This window comes from Zingiber officinale, chromosome 4B (assembly GCF_018446385.1).
Source record: "Zingiber officinale cultivar Zhangliang chromosome 4B, Zo_v1.1, whole genome shotgun sequence".
Classification (NCBI taxonomy): Eukaryota; Viridiplantae; Streptophyta; class Magnoliopsida; order Zingiberales; family Zingiberaceae; genus Zingiber; species Zingiber officinale.
The window spans coordinates 77846662-77869131 of record NC_055993.1 but is presented as its reverse complement, the minus strand read 5'-3'; the positions used below and the strand labels follow the sequence as shown (position 1 = coordinate 77869131).

At 38.0% G+C, this 22470-nt stretch overlaps 1 protein-coding gene across 1 annotated transcript; it reads right to left on the bottom strand.

Annotated features, from left to right (window-relative positions):
* Window positions 1-14576: 14576 nt before the first annotated feature.
* LOC121975209 (protein EMSY-LIKE 3-like) lies at window positions 14577-22470 on the bottom strand. Its single transcript, XM_042526710.1, has 10 exons — window positions 22114-22470; window positions 20583-20785; window positions 20391-20500; window positions 18850-19102; window positions 18603-18764; window positions 18455-18523; window positions 15588-15827; window positions 15434-15502; window positions 15279-15345; window positions 14577-15127 (listed from the first exon to the last, which is right to left on the bottom strand). The coding sequence occupies exons 1-10, from the start codon at window positions 22139-22141 to the stop codon at window positions 14940-14942; spliced, it is 1389 nt and encodes a 462-aa protein (XP_042382644.1). The 5' UTR covers window positions 22142-22470; the 3' UTR covers window positions 14577-14939.

The window sequence follows — 22470 nt, the reverse complement described above, 5'->3', positions numbered from 1 at the left end:
GTGTTTGACCAGACATTGACTTGAATGAAACTCAATTGTGTAACCCGTATCACACAATTGGCTGACACTTAGGAGATTAAAAGTCATCCCCTTGACTAGAAGGACATTTTTAATTTGGAGACATTCGGATATTTGAATATCTCCAACTCCTATAACCTTAAGGCTACCATTATTACCAAAGGACACATTACCTCTATTTTTGTTTTGAAGGGTGGTAAAGAGTGACTTGTCCCCGGTCATGTGCTTGGAGCATCCACTATCAACAAACCAAGTTGATAGATGCTCCCCCTTGACAAATGCCTACAAGACATGAAAGATAGATGTTTTAGGTACCCAAATCTTGGGACCTAATGCATCTACAATGAAAGACCTAGGAACCCATTGTTACGCTCCGCAAGTGTACGGAAATGTCGCAAGTAATATAAAAGATTATCGTATCCACAGGGACTGGAATAAGCACTAGAAATGCCTCAATGCGAATTAGCTAAACAACTATCCAATTGTTTCAAATGCAAAGTGAAGGTAAACAAATCTAATATTAAAGATCAACAAACAAGAGTTTAGTGTTTTGGGTTATGATAAGGGGAGATTCTAGGAGTTTCGGTTTCTTTGTAAGATTTCTTGAATGCAAATGGTTCACCATTTCTTATCCCTCAATTGCCAAACACTTGTAGAAAGTTATCGGTTCTCTCTTGCAATAGATAACCGGCTAAGGACAGAGAAATGTATCTAAATATGATCAATTAGACGTGAACCTACGTTGTCCTTACACAGAAGCGCACCTATTACTATGCCTTCCTCGGATATCAACATAAAAGCCCACAACTTATTAATCTATCAAGATACAAGAAACTAATCACAAGATCCATCCTACTCTCTTGAATATTCCTATTTCCTCTTCAAGATTATCTCTCAAACGTCCTTACACGGGCTTGCACCTGTCACGTGGATCCCTCGGATGATCGAGTGAGAGTTTATCTTTACTAAGTCCACAAGAAATCCAAACAATCAATCAAGAATGAGAATTAAGCACAAATCACCATTAATCATTCAAGATCTAATTGATACAAGCAAGACAATGTCATTGAAACAAGAAATTGGCAAATCCATAAGAGATTACATCAATCCATCATACAAATACTCCCTTAATCCTAGAATACAAGATCTACTCCATGAATCGAGGAAGAATACCCGAAGAAATAAAGATTACAAGTATTTCTTAAATACCCAATCCAAGAAACCAAGAAAAGGGGTAAAGAGAAAACTTATCTACGAAGAAGCCTCGTCTTCAGATCCAATCCTCGCTCCGGAGTCGAAATCGTCAAGAACTCCCCTCGAATCGCCCAGAAATCCTCCCAAGAATGGGAGGATACCACCAAATCTTGCATTCTCCCAAAGGGGAAGAGATCCCCTTTCAATTCATGAAGGAGGGTTTAAATAGAGGAGGAAATCGGGCGCCACACGGCCCCATGACACGGCCGTGTGAGATTCACACGGCCATGTCCAGTTCCTTCTCTGCCAAAGCTGCACGGCCGTGTGACTCACACGGCCAGGACCCTTCTGCTCTCTGGAACCTGCTTGGCCTCTGGAAACCTCACACGGCCGTGTAGATCTACACGGCCATGTAAGGCATCTGCTCTAATTTCTTCAAATCAAGACATGGCCGTGTGAGATTCACACGGCCATGTCCTCTTCCCTTCCTGTTAAAACTACACGGCCGTGTGTGGTACACGGCCTGATGCTCTCTCCCTTCAATTCCTTCCAAGCTTGTCCGAGGACGCATAATCTTCACCAATTTCGACTCCTGTGTACAGAAAATGCACAAAAAGCAGATCTCCGAACCAAAAGAGTAAATATGCTAAAAGGAAAGCTGGAAGTATAAAAATGCATAGATCAAGCATGCTCAAAGTATGTAAATGTGCGTAAAAATATGCATAAAAGAGTATATAATCTACGCACATCACCCATGCCTTGGTCACACCCTTCCTAGTCTTATGAACCCTAGAAGCATGTGATCTATGAAATTGGGTTCTAGACACTAAGGAAATGAAACTAGACTCCTTAGGTTGGTATCCTAATCCAGCCTTGTTGTAGACCGCCCTTTGGGCATTTAGAATCATATCTAAGGTCTTAGAGCTAGTTGAGAATTTCTCAAGCATTTTCTTGAGTTTCTCAACTTCACTCTTTAGGGCATTATTTTCATCCTCAAGAAGCTCTTGATGAAGGTCATCAACCTCATCTTCCCTAAGAGTCTTCAAGTGCTCTACTTCTTCTTTTAATAATTTGATTTCAGTTTTTGATTTCTTAAGCAGTGTAGATAAATGAGCAATAGTCTTATAGCATTTTTCTAAATGTGGAGAGGTTACCTCTTCATCATCCGAAGATGATGAAGCCGCGGTTGATGTATCACTTCCGGAATCCGATTCCTCCCTTGCCATGAGTGCTAATTGACGAGTGGTTTTCTCCTTCTCTTCCTCCGATGAGCTTGAAGAGGATTCATCCCAAGAAGCTTTGAGAGCTTTCTTCTTCTTGATCCTTTCTTCCTTCTTCTTGAGTTTCGGACACTCGCTCCGATAATGTCCTTTCTTGCTACACTCATAACAAGTAACGTTAGTCTTATCAATATTTTGATCAATAGACTTACCTTTCCCTTTGTATCTTCGGCTCCTTCTCATGATTCTTCTCACGAAGTTGGCCATCTCGCTTGATGATGATCCTCCTTCATCATCGGACTCGGAGGAGGATGAGGATGTAGGAATTTCTTTCTCCTTCTTCTTTTCTTTCTTCCTTCTTCCATCCTTGCTCTTTTCTCCTGCAACTAAAGCAATACCTTTCTCTTTTTGACTCTTGTTAGCAAGCTCATGAAGTTCCATTTCACAAAAGAATTCATCTAACTTAACAATTGAGAGGTCCTTGGAGACCTTGTAGGCATCTACCATAGATGACCACAAGACATTCCTTGGAAAAGCTTTGAGAGCGTACCTTACGAGATCGTGATTTTCTACGCGTTCATCCACGGAATGAAGACCATTGATGATCTCTTTGAACCTTCCGTGTAGTTCACTTACCGTTTCGTTCTCCTTCATGGTGAGATTTTGTAGTTGGTTTAGGAACAAGTCTCTCTTGGCGATTCGAGAGTCTCGGGTTCCTTCTTGGAGCTCGATGAGTTTGTTCCACAAATCCTTTGCACTCACAAACGGACCTACCTTGACAAGTTGATATTTGGCTATCCCACATTGTAGGGTGACCACCGCCTTGGCATCGGCTTGTCCTTTGCGAGTTTGCTCGGCGGACCACCTCGACGATTCTAGTTCCTTACCTTCTTCATCCTTCGGAGGTGTGAATCCTTCCTTGACCGAGAACCACATGGAGATATCGGTCTTTAGATAATACTCCATACGGCTCTTCCAATATTGGAAGTCTGCTCCATCGAAGTAGGGTGGACGATTGGTGCTAAAACCTTCCTTCATAGCCATCTTCTTACTCTTTAGGGTGTTAATCCGGATGAAGAGCGCCTTGCTCTGATACCACTTGTTAGGATCTTTGGATGGCTAGAGAGGGGGGGTGTGAATAGCCTCCACTAAAATACAATCGATTTCCTCACAAAACTTTGTTAGCACAGCGGAAATAAACAAAACAAGAACTGATGCAAGGAAAGAAGACCAACCAACACTAACAAAATGATGTACGAGGTTCGGGGATAACTTGCCCCTACTCCTCGGCGTGTCCGTAAGGTGGACGATCCCTTGATCTTTCGGTAGATCACACCCCGGACAAAATCCGGCTAAGTGTTTCTCCTTCTTGGTGGAGTAACCTCTCCACAAAAAGTCACAGAATAGATTTGTAAAATAAAGCACAATGACTTACAGAGTTCAGTGGCTAAAGGATTGAGCAAATGAACTTACAGCCACGAAGTGAAAAACACAAAGACAGAAGGAAGCTTCAGCCAAGAGCTCAACGACACAGCCTCTCGCTTGAGTGACAGAGAGTTTTTCCATAACCTTAGCAAACCTCTCTTCTTCCTTCTTCTTATTCTGCCTTCTCACTGTCCCGAATCACTGTCACCTGTGTCGAATCACTGCAACCAACTCAGGCGTCGCCAATCACTCTTCCTTCTCATCTGGTTCTCTGAACTCACACCAATACCATCCATGGTCTTCACTGGTGTCTCTGAGCTCGAACCAATGAGCAAGAGTCCAACTGATCGCGGCCAGTGAACGTTGAAGCTCGAATTGCATCACTTGCAGTGAAATACAGCATAAAGGGCACTTGTTCTTATTCTTCTGATGGAACTTCATTTGAAATTAACCAATGGCACGATACCTGCAACCTGTAACTTAAAAATCTCACAGCAGATGATTTGATCAGGTGAATCAGAAGTGAATCAAAAAAATCAGAGAAGCAGCAGAAACAAAACGACATGTTGTGGATCGGTCACCAGACCGATCCATAGTTTTCTGGACCGATCAGGACTCATCCTGATCGGTCTGGGAAGAGTCTGATCGGTCTGTGGACCGATCAGACTATGGGTGGATCGGTCCACAGACCGATCCCCCCTCTCGCTTTGAGTCCAGCGTCTTCTTTCTGATCGATCTGTAGACCGATCAGATAACCCACAGAATGCTTCTGTGTGGTTACTGATCGGTCCACAGACCGATCAGATAACCCACAAAAACTTTCTGTGTGGTTCCTGATCGGTCCACAGACCGATCAGATAATCCACAGAAACTTTCTGTGTTGTCACTGATCAGTCACGAGACCGATCAGGTGACTAATGTATCACTGGATCGGTCTACAGACCGATCCAATGTCCTTGTGTTAGTTTTAGAGCCTCCCAGCCCTAAACCCTAACGTTTTCCTGGTCCAGAGAACGAGCTACCAAGCCCTCTCTGACCTAGTCCGGAGAACGAGCTGCCGAGCCCTCTCCGACTTCGTCCGGTCCAGAGAACGAGCTACCGAGCCCTCTCTGACCTAGTCCGGAGAACGAGCTGCCGAGCCCTCTCCGACTTCGTCCGGTCCAGAGAACGAGCTACCGAGCCCTCTCTGACCTAGTTCGGAGAACGAGCTGCCGAGCCCTCTCCGACTTCGTCCGGTCCAGAGAACGAGCTACCGAGCCCTCTCTGACCTAGTCCGAGTCTAATTAGTAGCCGATCCAGACTTACGTCCGTGTCCAGAACGAGCTACCGAGCCCTCTCTGACCTAGTCCGGAGAACGAGCTGCCGAGCCCTCTCCGACTTCGTCTGGTCCAGAGAACGATCTACTGAGCCCTCTCTGACTTTGCGTGCCAAGTATTCGTACTTGGACTTTTCCTCTCCTTATGATCAACCTTGATCATCAATCAGTCTGAGTTTAATTAATATCTGATACAAACTTAAATCAGTGTCAACATCAAAACAACAGCCAGGTCAGACTGTATCAACAGCCTCGACTCCGGCTCTCAAATTCTGTTGACAATCTCCCAAGATGACTTAGTATTGTGCCTACCATAAATCAATCATTCACTCCATTCGAGATTGTCAGCAGTATGCAAGGGAGTTAAAAAGAATAGCCAACCTACGGAACACCAAACAAAGTGATTTGAGCAAGAAGAAGTCTCCTAAACCCTACAAGCGTCATCGCCACCATGATACTGACCAATCCACGAGTTGGCGATCCCATTCAACTTCAAAAGAACCTTGAGGCCCTTCTTAGTCTCGATAAAAGGATAAAGAAAAAGACACAAGTAAGGACAAGATTAATGCTCGAGGAACTGTAAACATAATCTCGGGCGGACCCACAGATGGGGACTCCACTCGAACCCAAAGGGATTATGGTAGAAGGCTAGAAAATTATGCTGTTAGCACCAGTCAGGGAAGAGGCAAGGTCCTTCCATAAATTTTGGACTCGACTACGTCCAAGTTCGGGAGAGTTTGGGTCATGTAAAGGATAAGATGATACAATACTCACTCTTCCCTTTTACAAAAGAGAGTCTGCTACCACAGCCTAGAAGATCTCAATCCTGACTACATCCAAGTCCAGGGGAGTTTGTGCCCTAAAAAAGACAAGGTGATATGGTAACAAAGGCACAAGTGATGCTAAGGTAATGAAATGTGATTTGTTGTTAAATAATTTGTTTAACATAAAAATGTAGGATAGAGAAATGTCAACTCAACTATATGTAAGAATCAAAGACATCCTCAATAGACTGCATATGATCGACCACCACTAGAGAGTAGGGACATAATCAGGTATGCTCGAAATTCTTTCCCTCAAAATGCACTTGGGTATCTATAGTATATGCTTATAAAGTTTTGAGGAATTTGTCCAAATTAAAATTAGATGAATTATTTTATGAGTTAGAATTGCATGAATAGACTAACTCAAGACAAGTCAAGAAAGGTATAGCATTTTTTGTAGGTTCATCAAAGGAAGCAAAAACAAGAACTCAAACCAAGCCCAAGTTAGAAGATGAATTTGACTCAGAATCTGATGAAGAAGAGCAACTAGTTAACTTAGTAAGGAAAATGTTCACTAGGAAGAAGAAAAACTTTACCAAGAACTATCTCCAGAAAATGATCAAGTCAACATCCAACGACGCTAAAGCAAACATCAATTTCTTCAAATGTAACAAGAAGGGACGTTTCAAGTATGAGTATCTAAATCAAAAGGAAGACAAGTCCAAGAAGACAAGGAGGAAGAAGACACTCCAAGCCACCTGGGATGAATCCTCTTTGGAAGAGTAAGATATAGAAGATCAGAAGCAACTTATGTTGGGTTTTTTGGGCCGCGAAAATCGCTTTTTCGCGTCGCGGAAACCCCGAAAGCCCCTAGCCAACGGATCCATGCAAAGAAATTTTTTGAAAAACATACGAATACGAGTTTCTACCTAGATCTACACTTAGATCTACAAAAGAAAGGTTATACCTTTGAAGCGAAGCCCTTCACGTTCCCGCTCGTCCAAATGATGCCGGATCTCGAAGTTGTCAACGTAGACAACTCTCTATATGTATCCACACAAACAAGTAGGTGGAGAAAAACCACACAAAAGGTGTGCTAGCACCTTTGGATGGTTCGACCAAGAGAGGAGAGGGAGAGCAAAATTGGAGCAAGGAAGAAGATGAAGGAATGAATGAGATTAATTCCCAAAATGAAAACTAATCAACCCATTCATGTGGCCGGCCACATTAAGAGGGTGTGTAACTCCCATGGAATGCTAAGAGTCACAACTCTTGGTAACTCCCATGAGGTGACATCCCACTTAAGCAACCATGATGATGTGGAGTATCATCATTAGCCCACTCAATGCCAACTCACCAATGAGGTGGCATAAAGTCAAGTCAAACTTGACTCTTCATCTTCCTCTCAAGTCAAGTCAAACTTGACTTAATCTCTCTGATGGTTGATCTAATCCAACCATTTAATTTAAGCCAATTTAATATAATGAATCTAATTCATTTAATTAAATTGATTCAATGAGTCATAATCCAAATTAGACTCATTAAACACATGAATCAACTTGAGTCTAACTCAATTAGCCCAATTAGGATTACTCTTAATCCAATTTGATTCATCAAATGAATCTAATCGTCTTGGTTCATCATATGAACCTAATCTCCATCTAATTGTCCTTAGTGTGTGACCCTATAGGTTCTTGTAACGTTGGCAATGCCCCTAAACCCATTTATGAGCATAAGTAATGAGCGGTATCTAGCAACACATCATTACTACCCAATGTTACAAGAATGTTGAGATCCAACATCACCTTTGTGACTACTAATTGTGACTCCTCACAAAATATGACAAGTGTCCTTCTATCCTAGACATCTAGATTGATCAATGTGAGACATAGACCGTGTCATCCTCTGATCAATCTAAATCTTGAACTCCAAGTAGACTCACTAAATCAAATGAGCTCAATATCTCATATTGACTCATTTGGGCATGACCATGCACTTCGTGGTCTCACTCTATCAAGAATATCGATGTCTCTCCCGTCATATAGGAGGGATAGATCCCATCTACATCACTCACATCCCTCCGCATAATTTGTTACATACCCAATAATCGCCTTTATAGTCCACCCAGTTACGGGTGACGTTTGACGAAACTAAAGTACATAACTCCTTATGTAGGGAACCATGGTGACTTCAGGTCTAAGGACTAGTAGTCATACTAATAGCCACATGAGAAAGTATATGACACTCATATAACGATCCATGATACTTTCTCATGGCGGGTCATTCAGTATACATTCTCTAATGCATACCCATGTGTCAACTTGATATCTCTATATCCATGACTTGTGAGATCAAGTCATCGAGTTGACCTACATGCTAGTCTTATTGCATTAACATTGTCCCTGAATGTTAATACTCGACTAGGAATGATTAAGAGTAGTATTCCCTATATCATCTCACTATCGATTCAACCAATCGATTGATATAGGTAATAACCTTCTACTCAAGGACGTTATTATACTTAGTTTATTTGGCACCAATACAAGCAAGTATAATAACCAAAAATCAAATGCCTTTATTTATATAGAATATGATACAACAAGTCCAAAAATACAATCATCAAATGATTAGCTCTAGGGCTCTAGCTAACAACTTAGTCACCTTGCACTAATGGCAACCTAACCCGAGTCAACCCGAGTCAAAGAGTGACTCAGATCAAGAAGATGAGTCAAAATACAAATCAAGCCATGAGTCCGTATTCATTTCCAAAGGTTTCAACGAGGTAATATCTATTTTAAATGCAAAGTTTTTCATAATAACTTCATGTTTAAATAAAAAAATTATCTGAATCTAAGAAACAAACTAACATGCTCCTCAAGAAAAACCAAGACCTTAAGGAACAACTTAACCTAAACTCAACTAAACAAGTTCAAAATGGAAACTCAACTCAAGTTGCAAAACTTGAGAAAGAGAACTCTAGTTTGAAATGTTAAGTTGATAATCTTAAAGGATTACTAGAAAAATTCACAACATGATCTAAAAATTTAGATTTAATACTTGGATCCCAAAGAGCTATTTATAACAAGTCTAAATTCAAATACAAATCTAGATCAACAAATAAACCATTTATTTCACTAATGAGTCAAAATAAAAAATAAATCAAAGCATGAGTTCTGAAAAAATTATCTAACAAAGCAAGTAGAATAAAATAAATATTATATACCCAAAAATAAAATTTATTATATTAAAACAAGATATAATATATATAATTCAGAGGGAGACACCAAATTAGTTGGCACTTCAAAAACATAGCCTACCATTTTGGGTAATTAGGACTAGAATAAAAAAACATAATTTGACTCTTATCCTACCTAGTACCAAGGTTGGGCGAGATGATAGTACTATAGGCTCGGTGCACATATGAGAGAAGGGGTAGTGAATCATGTGTGTTTTTAAAAATAGTCTTTTAATAATTTAAAACAAAGTGCAATGGAAAGAAAGAAACAAAAACACAAGAAGCAAAACACAAGATTCGGTCGATTACTTAGTTCGGAGCCTTCGGAGACTCCTACTCCAAGACCCATAATTCCTTAGATCACATTGATGGGCAATCTACTATAAGTCTATTATGGAACCACTAGAAGAGAGAATTGAGTACAAGTACAAAAAAATGAGAAAGTGTAATTACCTACACTTTCCTTTTGCAAGTATGAAAGATGTACAAAAAATAGTTAGTGTATCTGCTTTTAGCATCTTTGAATAAATGCCCCAAGAAATAGATACAGTGTTATATTCCATATTCTTGTCGAAGTAGGACTGCAACAACTGCTCCTTCGGATGCTGATAAATATACCCACAGCATTTCTAGTGTTACTGGTTTGGAGAGCAAAGTTAGTCGAGACAAATATTACTTCAATTATGCGAAAGCTTCATCACACTTTGCGTCCCACTCGAACTTAGAAGCTTTTCTCAATATTTTAAAAAAGGGTAAACTTTGATCAACTGAACGAGAGATGAATCGAGAAAGTGTTGTAATATGCTCAACTAATCGTTGTGTTTCCTTAAGATTATGAGGGGAGGTATGTTTTGGAGTGTCTGGATCTTCTCAGGATTTGCCTCAATTCCTTGTTCAGTCACAATGTATTCAATAAAATTTTCCAAAATAGGCATTTATTGGGATTTTAAACTCATGAGTGTGTGACACGTCTCCTCGATATATGAGATTAAGATATCATATCATATAGACTTGATAAAAATATCATCAACATACACCTCGATGTTTCTCCAATTTTGATGATTAAAGACTCGATCCATGAGTCATTAATAAGTTGTGCCTACATTCTTTAATTCTAATGGCATGATAGTATAACAAAAAATTTCATTAGCAGTTATGAAACTAACATTTTCTTGATTTTTAGAAATTAAGGGAATCGGATGATATCCTTGATAAGCATCTAACATATATATAAGTTCACAATCAGAAGTAGAATCTACCAGTTGATCAATATAGATAAGCTTTATTGAGGTTACAAAAGTCAATGCAAACTCTCCATTTACCTTTTGGTTAGCACTGACACCACATTAGTGACCCAAATAGGGAATTGAACTTCCCGTATGTATCTGGCTTCCATTAACTTGGTAATCTCTGTCTGAATTACTTAATCATGTTCTGACGAGAAGTTATGCTTCTTTTGCCGAGCGGGTCTAACTACTAGCAGTGTGTTCAACCAATGAACACTGATAGTGGGTAAAATTCCTATAACGTCCTTAGAGGACCAAGTAAAGTCATCATAATTGTGTAAGTGACATGCAATTAGTTCTTGTTTTTTGCTTCAAAGGGAGGTTAACCATTACTTGAGTGACCCCATCTAGTCTATCGGGATGTATCCGTACATTTTCGTGATTCTCCTCTGTTAAGGACATTGGCATCTTTTGGATGGCTTGGACAACACTATCTTAAGCTCGACTGATTTTATGTGAGTCACTTCAGATTATATCCATATAGTATTTTCTCGCCACTAATTGATTACCTTTTACCTCCCCCACTCGGCTTCCCACCAAAAATTTAATTTTCTTATGAAAAGTGGAGACCACTGCTTGGAAGGTAATTAGCATTGGCCTTCCCAGTATAGCACTGTAGGCTGAGGTAGTATTTACGATGATAAAAGATGTTTGTTGAGTTCATACTAATGGATCTTTTCCTGAGGAAAGAGAGAAGTTAATTTGACTGATAGACTGTACTTCATGTCTTGTGAAATCATAAAAGGGAGTATGTATGAGATGAGGTTCCTCACTGTCCAGATGCATTTGATCGAAAGCATTTTTAAATATGATGTTGACATAATTGTTGATGTCAATGAATACTCTTTTTACTTAATAATTAGCAATGAAGGCTTCCATTACTAAAGCATCATCATAAGAGACCTCAGCTCCTCCTAGATTCTTGAGTTCAAAATTTATGGAAGGAACTTGCTCTCTCCCCAACTGGTGCTAATAGCGTAACTTTCTAGTCTTCTTCTATGAGCCCTTCGAGCTCGAGTGGAGTCCCTATCCATGGGTCCGCCTGAGATTATATTTACGATTCCTCGAGCATTAATCTTGTCCTTGCTTATATCTTTTTCTTTAACCTTCTATCGAGAATGAGAAGAGCCTCGAGGTTCTTTTGAAGTTGAATGAGATCGCTGACTCACGAGTCAATTGGTATCATGGTGGCGATGACGCTTATAGGGTTTAGGAGACTTCCTCTTGCTTGACTCACTCTGTTTGACATTCCACTGGTTGGCTATTTGTTTCAACTTCCTTGCATACTGTTGACAATCACAAATGGAGTGAGTACTTGATTGATGATAGGTACAATACTGAATCACCTGGGGGGATTGTCGACCAAATTTAAGATCCGGAGTCAAGGTTACTTCCATAGTTTGTACCATTTTTTCTCCTCTTCGATTTATAAATTCCTAATTTCATAAGGGTAGGGGAGGAGCTCTCTAATCTTGATAAGTGGAGATAGGAGTCAGATTCGATGTTTCTTTTCTCTTTCCTCACTAGGCTTCCTCGACTTGAATATATTTAAGTACCCAAACTTATAACCCTTCAAAATTGGCTGGAGGTTTTCTTTACTAAAGATCTAAAAAAATTTCAATCAACCAAATCTTGAGAGAAAATACTAACTTGCACCTCTGGGGTAACCAAAGGAGCATCCATGGCTACTCCATTAAATTGTTGTAAGTATTCCTTCAGAGGTTCTTTCAATTTATATCTGAGAGAAAATAAATCATGTGGAGTTTTTTGATATCTTCAACTGGTTGCAAAGTGTTGCATGAAAATAGTTTTAAATTCCTGAAAGGTCTAAATAGAAGAGACAGGGAGTTGACTAAATTATCTTTGCACCAAACCTGAGAAAGTGGTTAAGAAAACTCGATACTTGACTCTATCTGTATACTGGTGTAATAAAGAAATATTCTCAAACTTGAAGATGTGATCTTTTGGATCTATAATACCATTATATTCCTTGCTTTGTAATACCTGAAAGTGCCTTAGTAATTCATCCTGGAGGATGTCTTTTGAGAATGGAGGATCTCAAGGGACTTTCAATCAAACAAATTCAAGACATGTTCTCCTTGGGAAACCTCAATGAGGGGTTTTGCCAGAAGATCTACAGAAGGCTCTCTAACGATGAACTTACCAATAGGTATGGGAGAAGCAGTTTGCGACGTTCCCATAAGCCAAGATACCTTCAAATGCACCAGTGTTGCTTCAACAGATTGGGGTGGCGATTCAGTTGAAGGATTGGCAATGGAAGGATGCGAGTGTTGTTGTCCCTTTAACACTGCCTACATTGTTGTCGCTACCAACTTGTTAAAATCTTCCATTGCCATAGCGATGATATTAGGTCTTCCAACATTATCCATATTCATGATTCGGTTCTGGTCTTAACTTAGTCTTTCGACAAATGGTGTCAATTTGATCTTGCCCACGAACGTCGATTTGTGATTCACCGGTGAGTTGGCTCTGTTGCGAACTTAATTGTCAATCACTGAGTAACAACGAGGATGATGAGAAGATGGGGAGATAAATGATAGTAAATAAAAAAGAAGAGCGTTAGAATGACGATTATGGGGTTTCCTAATACAATCACTTTGATGCTCAAGTTAAATAATGAAGAAGATGAGTATTAGGGTTTTAATATACGTAGAGGTGCATGTGTACCTGGATACCAAAAAAGATTACCTTTTATAAGAAGAACATAGACTTTTCCTTCAATTCATTTTTCCATGTTGTCATTATTTAGTTCCTTAAATAATACAAGACTTATTTATGACATTGCTTTTTTTTTAAAAAAAAATAATCCGAGATTTGCGTGATAGTTATCCCTTTTCTAAAATAAATCGAGATTCGCGCAATGATTTATTTTTTTCCTGAAATTGTCCAATGTCTTGTGTCGCCAAGAGGTCGAGAAGTGAAAGAGGCAAGACCCAAGAGTCAAGAGTCGGGAGGCTAAGAAGCTAGGAGACTAAGGAGTCGGGAGGTCGGGTGGCCCGAGAGTTGATGTTGGGTGGCCCGAGAGTCGGGGCTAGGAGGCCTAAGAGGCCGGAAGACTAAAGAGTTGGGAGGCCCTAAATTTTCTTTTGTTAGAACCACCTCAGATCAAATAGGGTATCCCACCTCTATATACAATTATCAAATTACCCTCTACTATACTATTCTCATTATTATCTTCCGCATATATTTCCCGTCTAAATTCTAAACCACGGGTATAGAATCATAGGTGCTATAATGTGAATATTTGATAAGTTTTGAAAAGTTATAACTTTTGATTCGAATTGAATCACGAGATGCATAAGATATCAAATCAAAATTTATTAAAAGTTCTACATTTGTTACCCGGTGTAATCCATAACAGCCCAATCTTAGGTTAAAAAAAATATCATTTAAAATCTTTTCAGAAACTCTGAAGAATTTAATCCTCTTTATTAAGATTATTTTTTATGTTGTAGCAGCTCTAATTAACAACTACACAATGGTAACTATTACATAATAATTATAAAATCATAACTATTATAAATATAAACTGTAACTGATATAATTATAGTAGCTGTAAAATTATAATTATAATAATTATGATTTCAAAGTTACTACTACATATTTGACCAATTAAGCATTGAAAAAAAATCAAGTGGACGTTCTTACGAAGATTTAGAAAAAATGAAAGGCGTCTTCTTGAATTTTGCCCCAATATTCTTTTATCATAATATTCCATTTATTTAACAGTGGCGTACTCAAAATTAAAAAACAAAAAAAAAACAATCACAGGACAAGGAAATTAAAATTTAATTATACTCCATGACCTCATTCAACTAAATTATATTTCATAAATTTCAATTTAATAAAATAAATTTTTTATCTTCTTATAAAAAAATTTTGAACAAAAATATTTATTCCTCAAAATTATGTGTTTACTAAATATGAAAAATCTAAAAAACTTTAAATCCTAAGAAAAAGACCTTGGCATTCAAAGTTGTTGCTAAGATCATATCTTCTTAAAAAAATTACATCACAATAATTATGACTACAAGTCATATTTCTTCCACCTTTTCTCCGATCCAATAATATAGATGTGGCAAGAGAAAACATGGATCATTCAGACAAAAGAAAAGCTATGGATCAAAAATATTGAATCAGTGTAAATACACTTGACCTTCCTTGGCAAAGATCACAAGTTTGCTTCACCGAACTGACTGATACACTCCAAAAAATATAGTAAGTGCAAAAATGAAGAAAGATCATCTCAGAAAGAACAAGCTGGTACTGACATTTCATGCCCCTTAAAGTTACATTTGTATCCATCATGGAATAGGGTGCTCCAATGAATCTGAAGGAGATCCTTATGAGTCGATACATCTGAGGCCCCACACCTAATTGGAAGGCCGTCGATAATGCATGAAATTGCATGCACTTCGCATCCTTGCACCATTGTTGAAGAATAGGTTGCCAATCAGAGCATTATATCCCATAGTAGTCATCTCTGTGATAGTTGGATGCAGTACCATCTCCGACTAAATGATCGCCATCAGGACCTCCACCTTCAAGCACGCCTTGCAAATGAAATTCTTTTTTATGTCTGCGTGGCCAGTCAGTCCATGCCATGCCTCTCTCCTTAGTTTGTCTATGTGATATCTGGTCGTCTTCCTCTATGTCATAAGAGGATTTTCATTAGCACGTGCAAAAAGTAATCGAACTTAACCCAAATTTCCAATGAATAGGCAGGATGCATTTGATATGTAAACATGTTTCAGTCCAATGAAACTTTGGAAAGGCTTAGGATTAAGTAACATGCACTACCGTTTTCGCTATCCGACATGTTATCATCAAGCTTTGCGATGGCTTCCACCAGTGACTGCTCTTGTTTCTGTAGAAATGGCATGGACACACAAGTCACAAAGTAACTTACAAATGGCACAAAGAAACTAAAATTTATTTGTAAAATTCTTCTTTACTTTGAGAAGTTTCTTTGCCTTCTCAATCTCTTGATGATCTGGAGGACTAATGTCGAGAATTCTCTCCACCTGCAAGTTAAAGAGAACAGTGGAACAATGCATTAGACACCAACACCTTTTGCAGTGCAACAAATGTAACAATCTGTTCACCTACATCCCTAACAATAACTTTGGTATCTAGTATTGTAATGTTCTGAGAACCCTTTTTCCCAGACCAATTTTGCGATGACATGTAATTTTTGCTGAATTGATTCTTTGGACCTCTTCCCCTGCCGAAACCTGGACTGATGCCATTGAGGCGTGACTTCTTGCTACCTAGACCAGGTCGATGGCGATCACCAGGTTTTGACTTACCAGGTTCGTTATCTGCCCATCGTATATCCTCAGGAGAAATCTGTCATGAAAAGAAAATTTAAACTGTGATTTAAGACTGCAGAAACCTCAGTCGATCTGTCAAATTAATGAAAGATTACTTTGTGATTTGTTTCGAAACAGATATTAGATTTCTCGCAATCCCTTTTTATTTGAGTTGCAACCTTTATTACAATATTGCAGGAAGTTGTTATGACAAACTATGCACAAGCTGCAAGGCATGCTAGTTGTTAGTGGTGGCTGTTAACAAATTTAAACCAATCAACAAGTTATTAGGTGGCCACCCAAGAAAGATAAAATTTTAAGGCAGAAGAATTCTTGTTTCAGTAATCAGTGCATCATTAGATCAGAAATGAATAAAATGTTCATGCAAGCAAAATACCCATCTCGTCAAAAGCTTATTTACGTTTCTTCAATGTAAAATATATAAAATAAAGTAGGACCATTGGAAGCCAATCCCTAACCTCTAACAGATACTCATTGGTGTTACTATGGTAAATATACAATATGTTTTCATATAGACATTTAGACCAAAGGCATCGCCAAACCCACTAGATAAAGGAAAATTCACCATTAAAAAGCAACTAACCACTGTTCAATGTTCCTACAAGTGAACATGATTGCATTGTCTACTGAGCAAAGAGAGTTATCAGGTTAGATCCTCAAAAAACTGTTATCAGAGATATACTAGGTTTCAACAAGTTTCCACAAGTTCAAGTAGTAGGGATGCAAATTTAGTACACAACACAAAAACACTCACGATGAGAATGGTATTAGGGTAACAGTCTGTTTGGAATGATATGGAATTCAATTCCTTTTAGAATTGGAATTGAATTCAATGCTTTGGAATGATTTTTTAGCTAAGAATTGATATAGAATTCAATTCCATCAAACAAGGCAAAAGTAAATCACACCTCTTTATGTGTGATTTAGATAGGGAATTCAATTCTCCATATTATGTCCATTGTGCCCTCATTCTCTCTTCTTTGTAAAAAAAGAAAAGAAAAAAGAGAGAAGGATAAAATGGTAAAACATAAGAATTCCATAACTTAAGTTGCAATTCATTCCAAACATGAGAATTGAATTCAATTCCTTATGGAATTCAATTCATAATAGAATTCAATTCAATTTCATAACTTAAGTTATTTCCAAACAGGGTGTAAGTGATTCTGTGCATGAGAGTTTGCAGCAATGGGATAGGATGAGTAAGAGAAAGATGAGGTAATGCAAGACACAAAAGCCATGAGCTTTGTACAGCATAGGGCCTAACAGCATAGGATGAGTTTTTCCTTCTATTAACAGCATAGGATGAGTTTTTCCTCCATGATTTCCTAAGTGCAATAGAGGCACTACATTGAGTTATGGTTCATTACAAAGATGAGAATCCCAAAGTATTATATCCTTGTAAGATCCAGTATGGTGTCACATTAGCAAAGAAGGGGGCAATGTAGATGGTGCTTGAGGATTTGGCACATGTGGTGGAAAACTTAAATTACATTGTTGATAGAATAAAAAGGAATCTTGGATGGGAAACATGATAAAAGAATAAAGCCAGGGAGGAAATAGGTGCGTTGGTGCCATTTAAATAAAGAACAGGATGAGAGGAAGAGGAAAGGAGGGAAAAGAGAGGGAGAGCAGGAACAGAACCAAGTGAAAATTATTTAATAATCATAAAAGTACCAAATAGGCTAAGTATATTAAACAAAGATTTACTAACTATTAAATACTATACAAAGAAAATCATACATATACAAATACCAAAATATACCAAAAGTCAAGTAAACCACTACCACAATCCATATTACTATAATTTCTATCCTTCTTTATATTCCCAAATTATGGGTTCTTCCATAATTTGACATGCATTCTGGTGTGTTTAACTCACTGAACTCTTATATAATACTAGATAGTTAGAACCATCTTCTTCTTCCTGATTGGTGCCGAACAGCACACCAACTACTGTTATTCAGCACTAAAACAGTATTTTACACCTTGGGAGCTCCTATTAATGAATCAGGAGCAATACTTCTCAAACCACAGATGCTAGGCACTAGAATGGTAGTTTAAACCTTGGAAGATCCTGTTAATGAGATAGAAGTAATAGCTCTTGTTCTTCTCTATTTATGCCAACCAGCTCCAACCTGTACGTACGAGCGTTAGCACCAAAACTCTTGCATCTCCAACGAGCCACTGATACCAAACATCTGAACTGTTTTAAAACTTAGGAGTTCATATTGATGACTAGTACCAAGGTTCCTAACTAAGGTGTAATAAAGATTAGCATGTTTGTAATCTGTTGTGTAATCTATGAAATTAATAGATTTGTTATTTTTGCAAATAAATAGGTCAGATAGGAGGGGACAAAATTGAAGAGTTGAATGAATCAAGAAATTGAAAGATTCGAAAATAATGAAAAGGTCAACATTTTACTATGCTATCAGCATTCCATTGCTCTGAAAATACTGGTTTTGTACATAACAAAGGCAAAGGAGAATGGTGGCCCTTTATCAAAATTCAAGAGATCATTTACTTGGATAAATGGCAACAAGCCAATGGAACAGACCATTAAACCCAACATGGTAACTGTATTGCACAAAACCCCAAGAAGCAAAAGGCAGAACTACAAAGCTAGTCATTACTAAACATTACCTCATTGAGATTAACCCATTCCCATGTCTCATTTTCTGTGTCCATATCATATACAAGAGCATGTAAACCCTGAAAATATTATGGCATTGGCACATTGGTTAGTAGCTGCCCTGAAGTGAAATAGCAGATGCATACTAAGTGAATCAACCTCATGAGGTTTGTAGTCAGTTATAACAGCTTCATAGAAGTTATTATCATCAGGCCATCTTGTCATTACTTTCTGTCCCACCAATGAAGTATTTGCTGGGACATCAGCAGATTCTGCTGCTATGTTTTTAACTTGATCCCTTCCAATTGAACCAGGAGGATTCTGCAGTAAATAAAATTCAATAAAAAGCAAATAACAACCAAGAAAACTATCTCCACCATCATAAATCCATGAACTATTAACTCACTGGTTTAGTCTTCTTGCCTCTGGCCCCTGCTATATTTCCTTGTTTTGCAGTTGATGCTGATGGATGTAGTGAAACAGCACCTGGTTGTGAGTGCGGCACAGGGAGAGATCCTCCCATAGATAAAGCAGCTGCTGGGTTTGATGTCTTGCGCCTTTTCTGAGAAGCTGAAACAGTGGGACTGGGAATCACATCAAGCGCAGTTTGAGCATTGTTCACTAAACTAGTTTGCACTCCACCAGCTTGTCTCCACTCCCTAACAAGGCATCAGACTTTTAGTCAATAAGTCAATAATCCATGCATTGCACAAACATAGTTTGATATTATTTTACTATTTCTTTGAACATGGTACAGCAGGTCTTTTGCACTGCAAATTTAATTAATACATACATAAAATGATAAAGATCATTCTAGAAGTTAGTGAAAATGATACTACAATATTTGAGCTTAAAGAAACATTTATTCATACTTGCATAACCTAGGACATATTTTCTTATGTGATCAACACACCGACACAAATGAAGACATATTTAATGAAACAAAAAAATAAAAGTTCAATTATATTTAATATATAATATCAAATATTCAAGCATTTATAAGTAAAGAGAAAAGTAATTATATCTATAAGAATATTTGAAATCAACAAAGTTTGAACATGCAAGATCTCTTAAAACCATTTAGTCTTACATATATTTATATATGCATGTCATAACAATAGGACCATAAATATGCAAATACCATAAAAGGTAAAAATAATATGCTCATAAACTTTCATTGTTAAAATAAGTTAGGAATTGATTAGTTAACAAAACATCCATGAATTACTTCTTTTAGTTCTACACCATTGCATACTTCCACTACCATCTTATAACTACAGAGAAACAGTTTCGTGAAGATAGATAGATAGATACAAATTCCAAAAATATAAAATAACATGATTTATAATTTTTAAAAAAAAAAGTAAGATAAAAAACATGGAAGGGAAATGAAAGATGAATCATAATAGATGTATGACAATAATAGTTATATAATTGAATGTATAAAATGAGACAAATCGCATAATATGTGACATTGTCAACACTGAGATGATTGATGGCTTCACCATACCAAGGAGAAATAAGATAGGACGATCAATTTATAATTTAAATGATAGAAAATAATTTATATTTGTCAATTGCATCACCAACCGTTGACTTTTCTCTTCTAATTGAAGTGTTTAGTGCCTAAGCTTAATGTAAAAGATTAAGGGCACTAATATCAAAGGAACTATCAAGCGCACATGACTTTGAGCACATATGAAAGTTCACCATTGTTGAGTTTCTTGACTATTTTTAATGAAGGCAAAATGCATAGTTGGCATAAAAATTATAAGGATACTTGTTGAACACACCTTTTATCACATGTACACATACACACACACACACACACACACAGCTAATTTGTGGGAATGAAAATCAAACCTAAAATTGTGCCAAGCTAATTAGTTAATATTCCTCCACAAAGGTTTAAGAAAATCATTGTGACATTTTCTTTTGAAGACAGACCTTATACGCCTAATATTATCATCAACATTAACTCTGTGTAATAGTTCTCTGTGTTCCTCATTAGTTAATCTCAGTTCTTTCCTCAATTCAGTAATCAGACCTTCCTTCTCCTGCAAAAAAATATTTCTTTAAATCAACCTTAAGAACCATATGTTAAATAAGAAAAACTTATATATGCATCTTGATGAATACCCAAGTAATAGCATCTGATTGGGCCTTAAATGCCCGAAGAACAGAACAGTATGCTTCCTGCTCAAGTTGATGTATTAGGATCTTCATATCAGTCTGTACCCTAGAGGGGGGAAGGGCACCAACGTTAGATTTTCCACCAGCAGCCACAGGCCGTGCAGCTGCACCACGATTTTGAAAATATGGTGGAAGGTCATCATCAGTTCCTGCAGCGTGTGTGAAATAATCAAATTACAATAGAAGCCTGCCAATGATGACTCAAGAGAAATGGTTGGCAGGAGCTATACATTCTGACAAAGTTCCATTCTTAGAAAGTATTTAACATGATGCTCAAATATCAAAAGGAAATTTGAAAACTAATGATTGCATCTACACATGGAAGTAGGTTACGTGCAATCTTAGCTAACATAGTAAGCCTTGAAGGCGGGATAATAAAGATAAAATAGGAAGTGCAGGACAAGGATTAAAATGCCAGCATTCAAGTTGGATTAAAAATTAACTCAGAATGTATAAAAATAACTCAACAAAGTATATCTGGACTTCTAATTCATTTTGCTAGTAACAATATTTCTATTAATGTCTTATTAGTAACAATTTCTATCAATGCAAGGACAAATGTCTTGCATTAGATGAGAACATGTAAGTGAGTTTAAGTTCCAAAGGGTTTATGCAACTTAACTTGATTTCCATAGGGTATGTGGGTCTAAGTTCCAAAGGGTTTATACAACTTAACTTGATTTCCATAGGGTTTAAGTTCACCATGTTACACATGTAAGGATTGGAACAAACAATTATATATACATGAAGCTAAGTGGAGGCTTAACAGCCAAAGAATCCGAATCAAGTTTAATGTAAGAGAAATCATGAGAATGATTAAGCCGTTATGGGAAAAATAATTATGTATTTTGAATGTCCAAAAAAAATAAATACTACTATCAAGGAGCAATTCAGTATAACTAAAATAGATAATAAAAACAATAAGTTGAGATGGTGTGGACATATTTAAAGATGCTCGGTAGATTCTATAGTTAGAATTGTTGAATCAATTAGAATGGAAGAAGTAACTAGGTAATGAGGGAGAGATAGAGAGAAATTTGGTTAATGTAGTAAAAGTTTAATTGATGTGAATACTACTCATAATGCACAGACTCCATTAAAATGATAAGATCCGTAGCTGATCCTAAATACTTAGGACAAACACAATTTGAGATGATAATGATGATGATCATGATAACTGTAAAGGTCCAGAGGTATGTTGATGTGTCAAAGCACATAAGCTCCTTTTCCAGCAGCTACAGCGCCACCGGAGAAAATTTTATTGAAAAATTGATGATACCGAAAACCTTAGACTGGAATCCCCATCCAAGTGAAAGGTTTTCAATTCAACCCATTCTACTGCAAGCCTACCACAAGCTAATTCAGCTCGTTTCCTATGCCCCGAAAAAAAATTAATGATCTTTACGAGAATCCACACTCTAAAACCTAAACAACCGACCAATCCAATACCGACCGCAAATGTGCAAATGTGACTCACCGCTGCTATCCGTCGGGCCGTAATCCATCGCCAGACTCGCACACCGAGGTAGATCCGAATTGACGGACCTCCCAAACCCCGGAAGCAGCTGCCTAGAAGAGCAGAGAGGTAGACCCCGATCCGCCAACTCCAAGCTCGAGAGGGGATCGAAGCGACCTCCAACGGCGATCGGAGAGAGAGGCGAGAATGCCGGGAGGATCCTAGAGTCGATAGAGGCCGGGAGCGAGAGCGGCGGTGGCTGGAGGCAAGGGCGGAAAGATCGGAGGAGGAGAAGGCGGACCCGAAAGCAAAGCCCTCTCGCGGCGCTTAAATAGCTTGGTTGAGATCCGGAATTGGATCCGAAGGGGATGGAAACGT

Excerpts from the sequence above, each read along its gene's own strand:
- LOC121975209 (XM_042526710.1), bottom strand. The coding sequence starts at position 22,141 with ATGGATTACGGCCCGACGGATAGCAGCG. Across the intron at positions 20,786-22,113 it reads CGGCCCGACGGATAGCAGCG|GAACTGATGATGACCTTCCA; the intron begins GTGAGTCACATT and ends CACACGCTGCAG. Across the intron at positions 18,524-18,602 it reads CTGACTACAAACCTCATGAG|GGTTTACATGCTCTTGTATA; the intron begins GTTGATTCACTT and ends TAATATTTTCAG.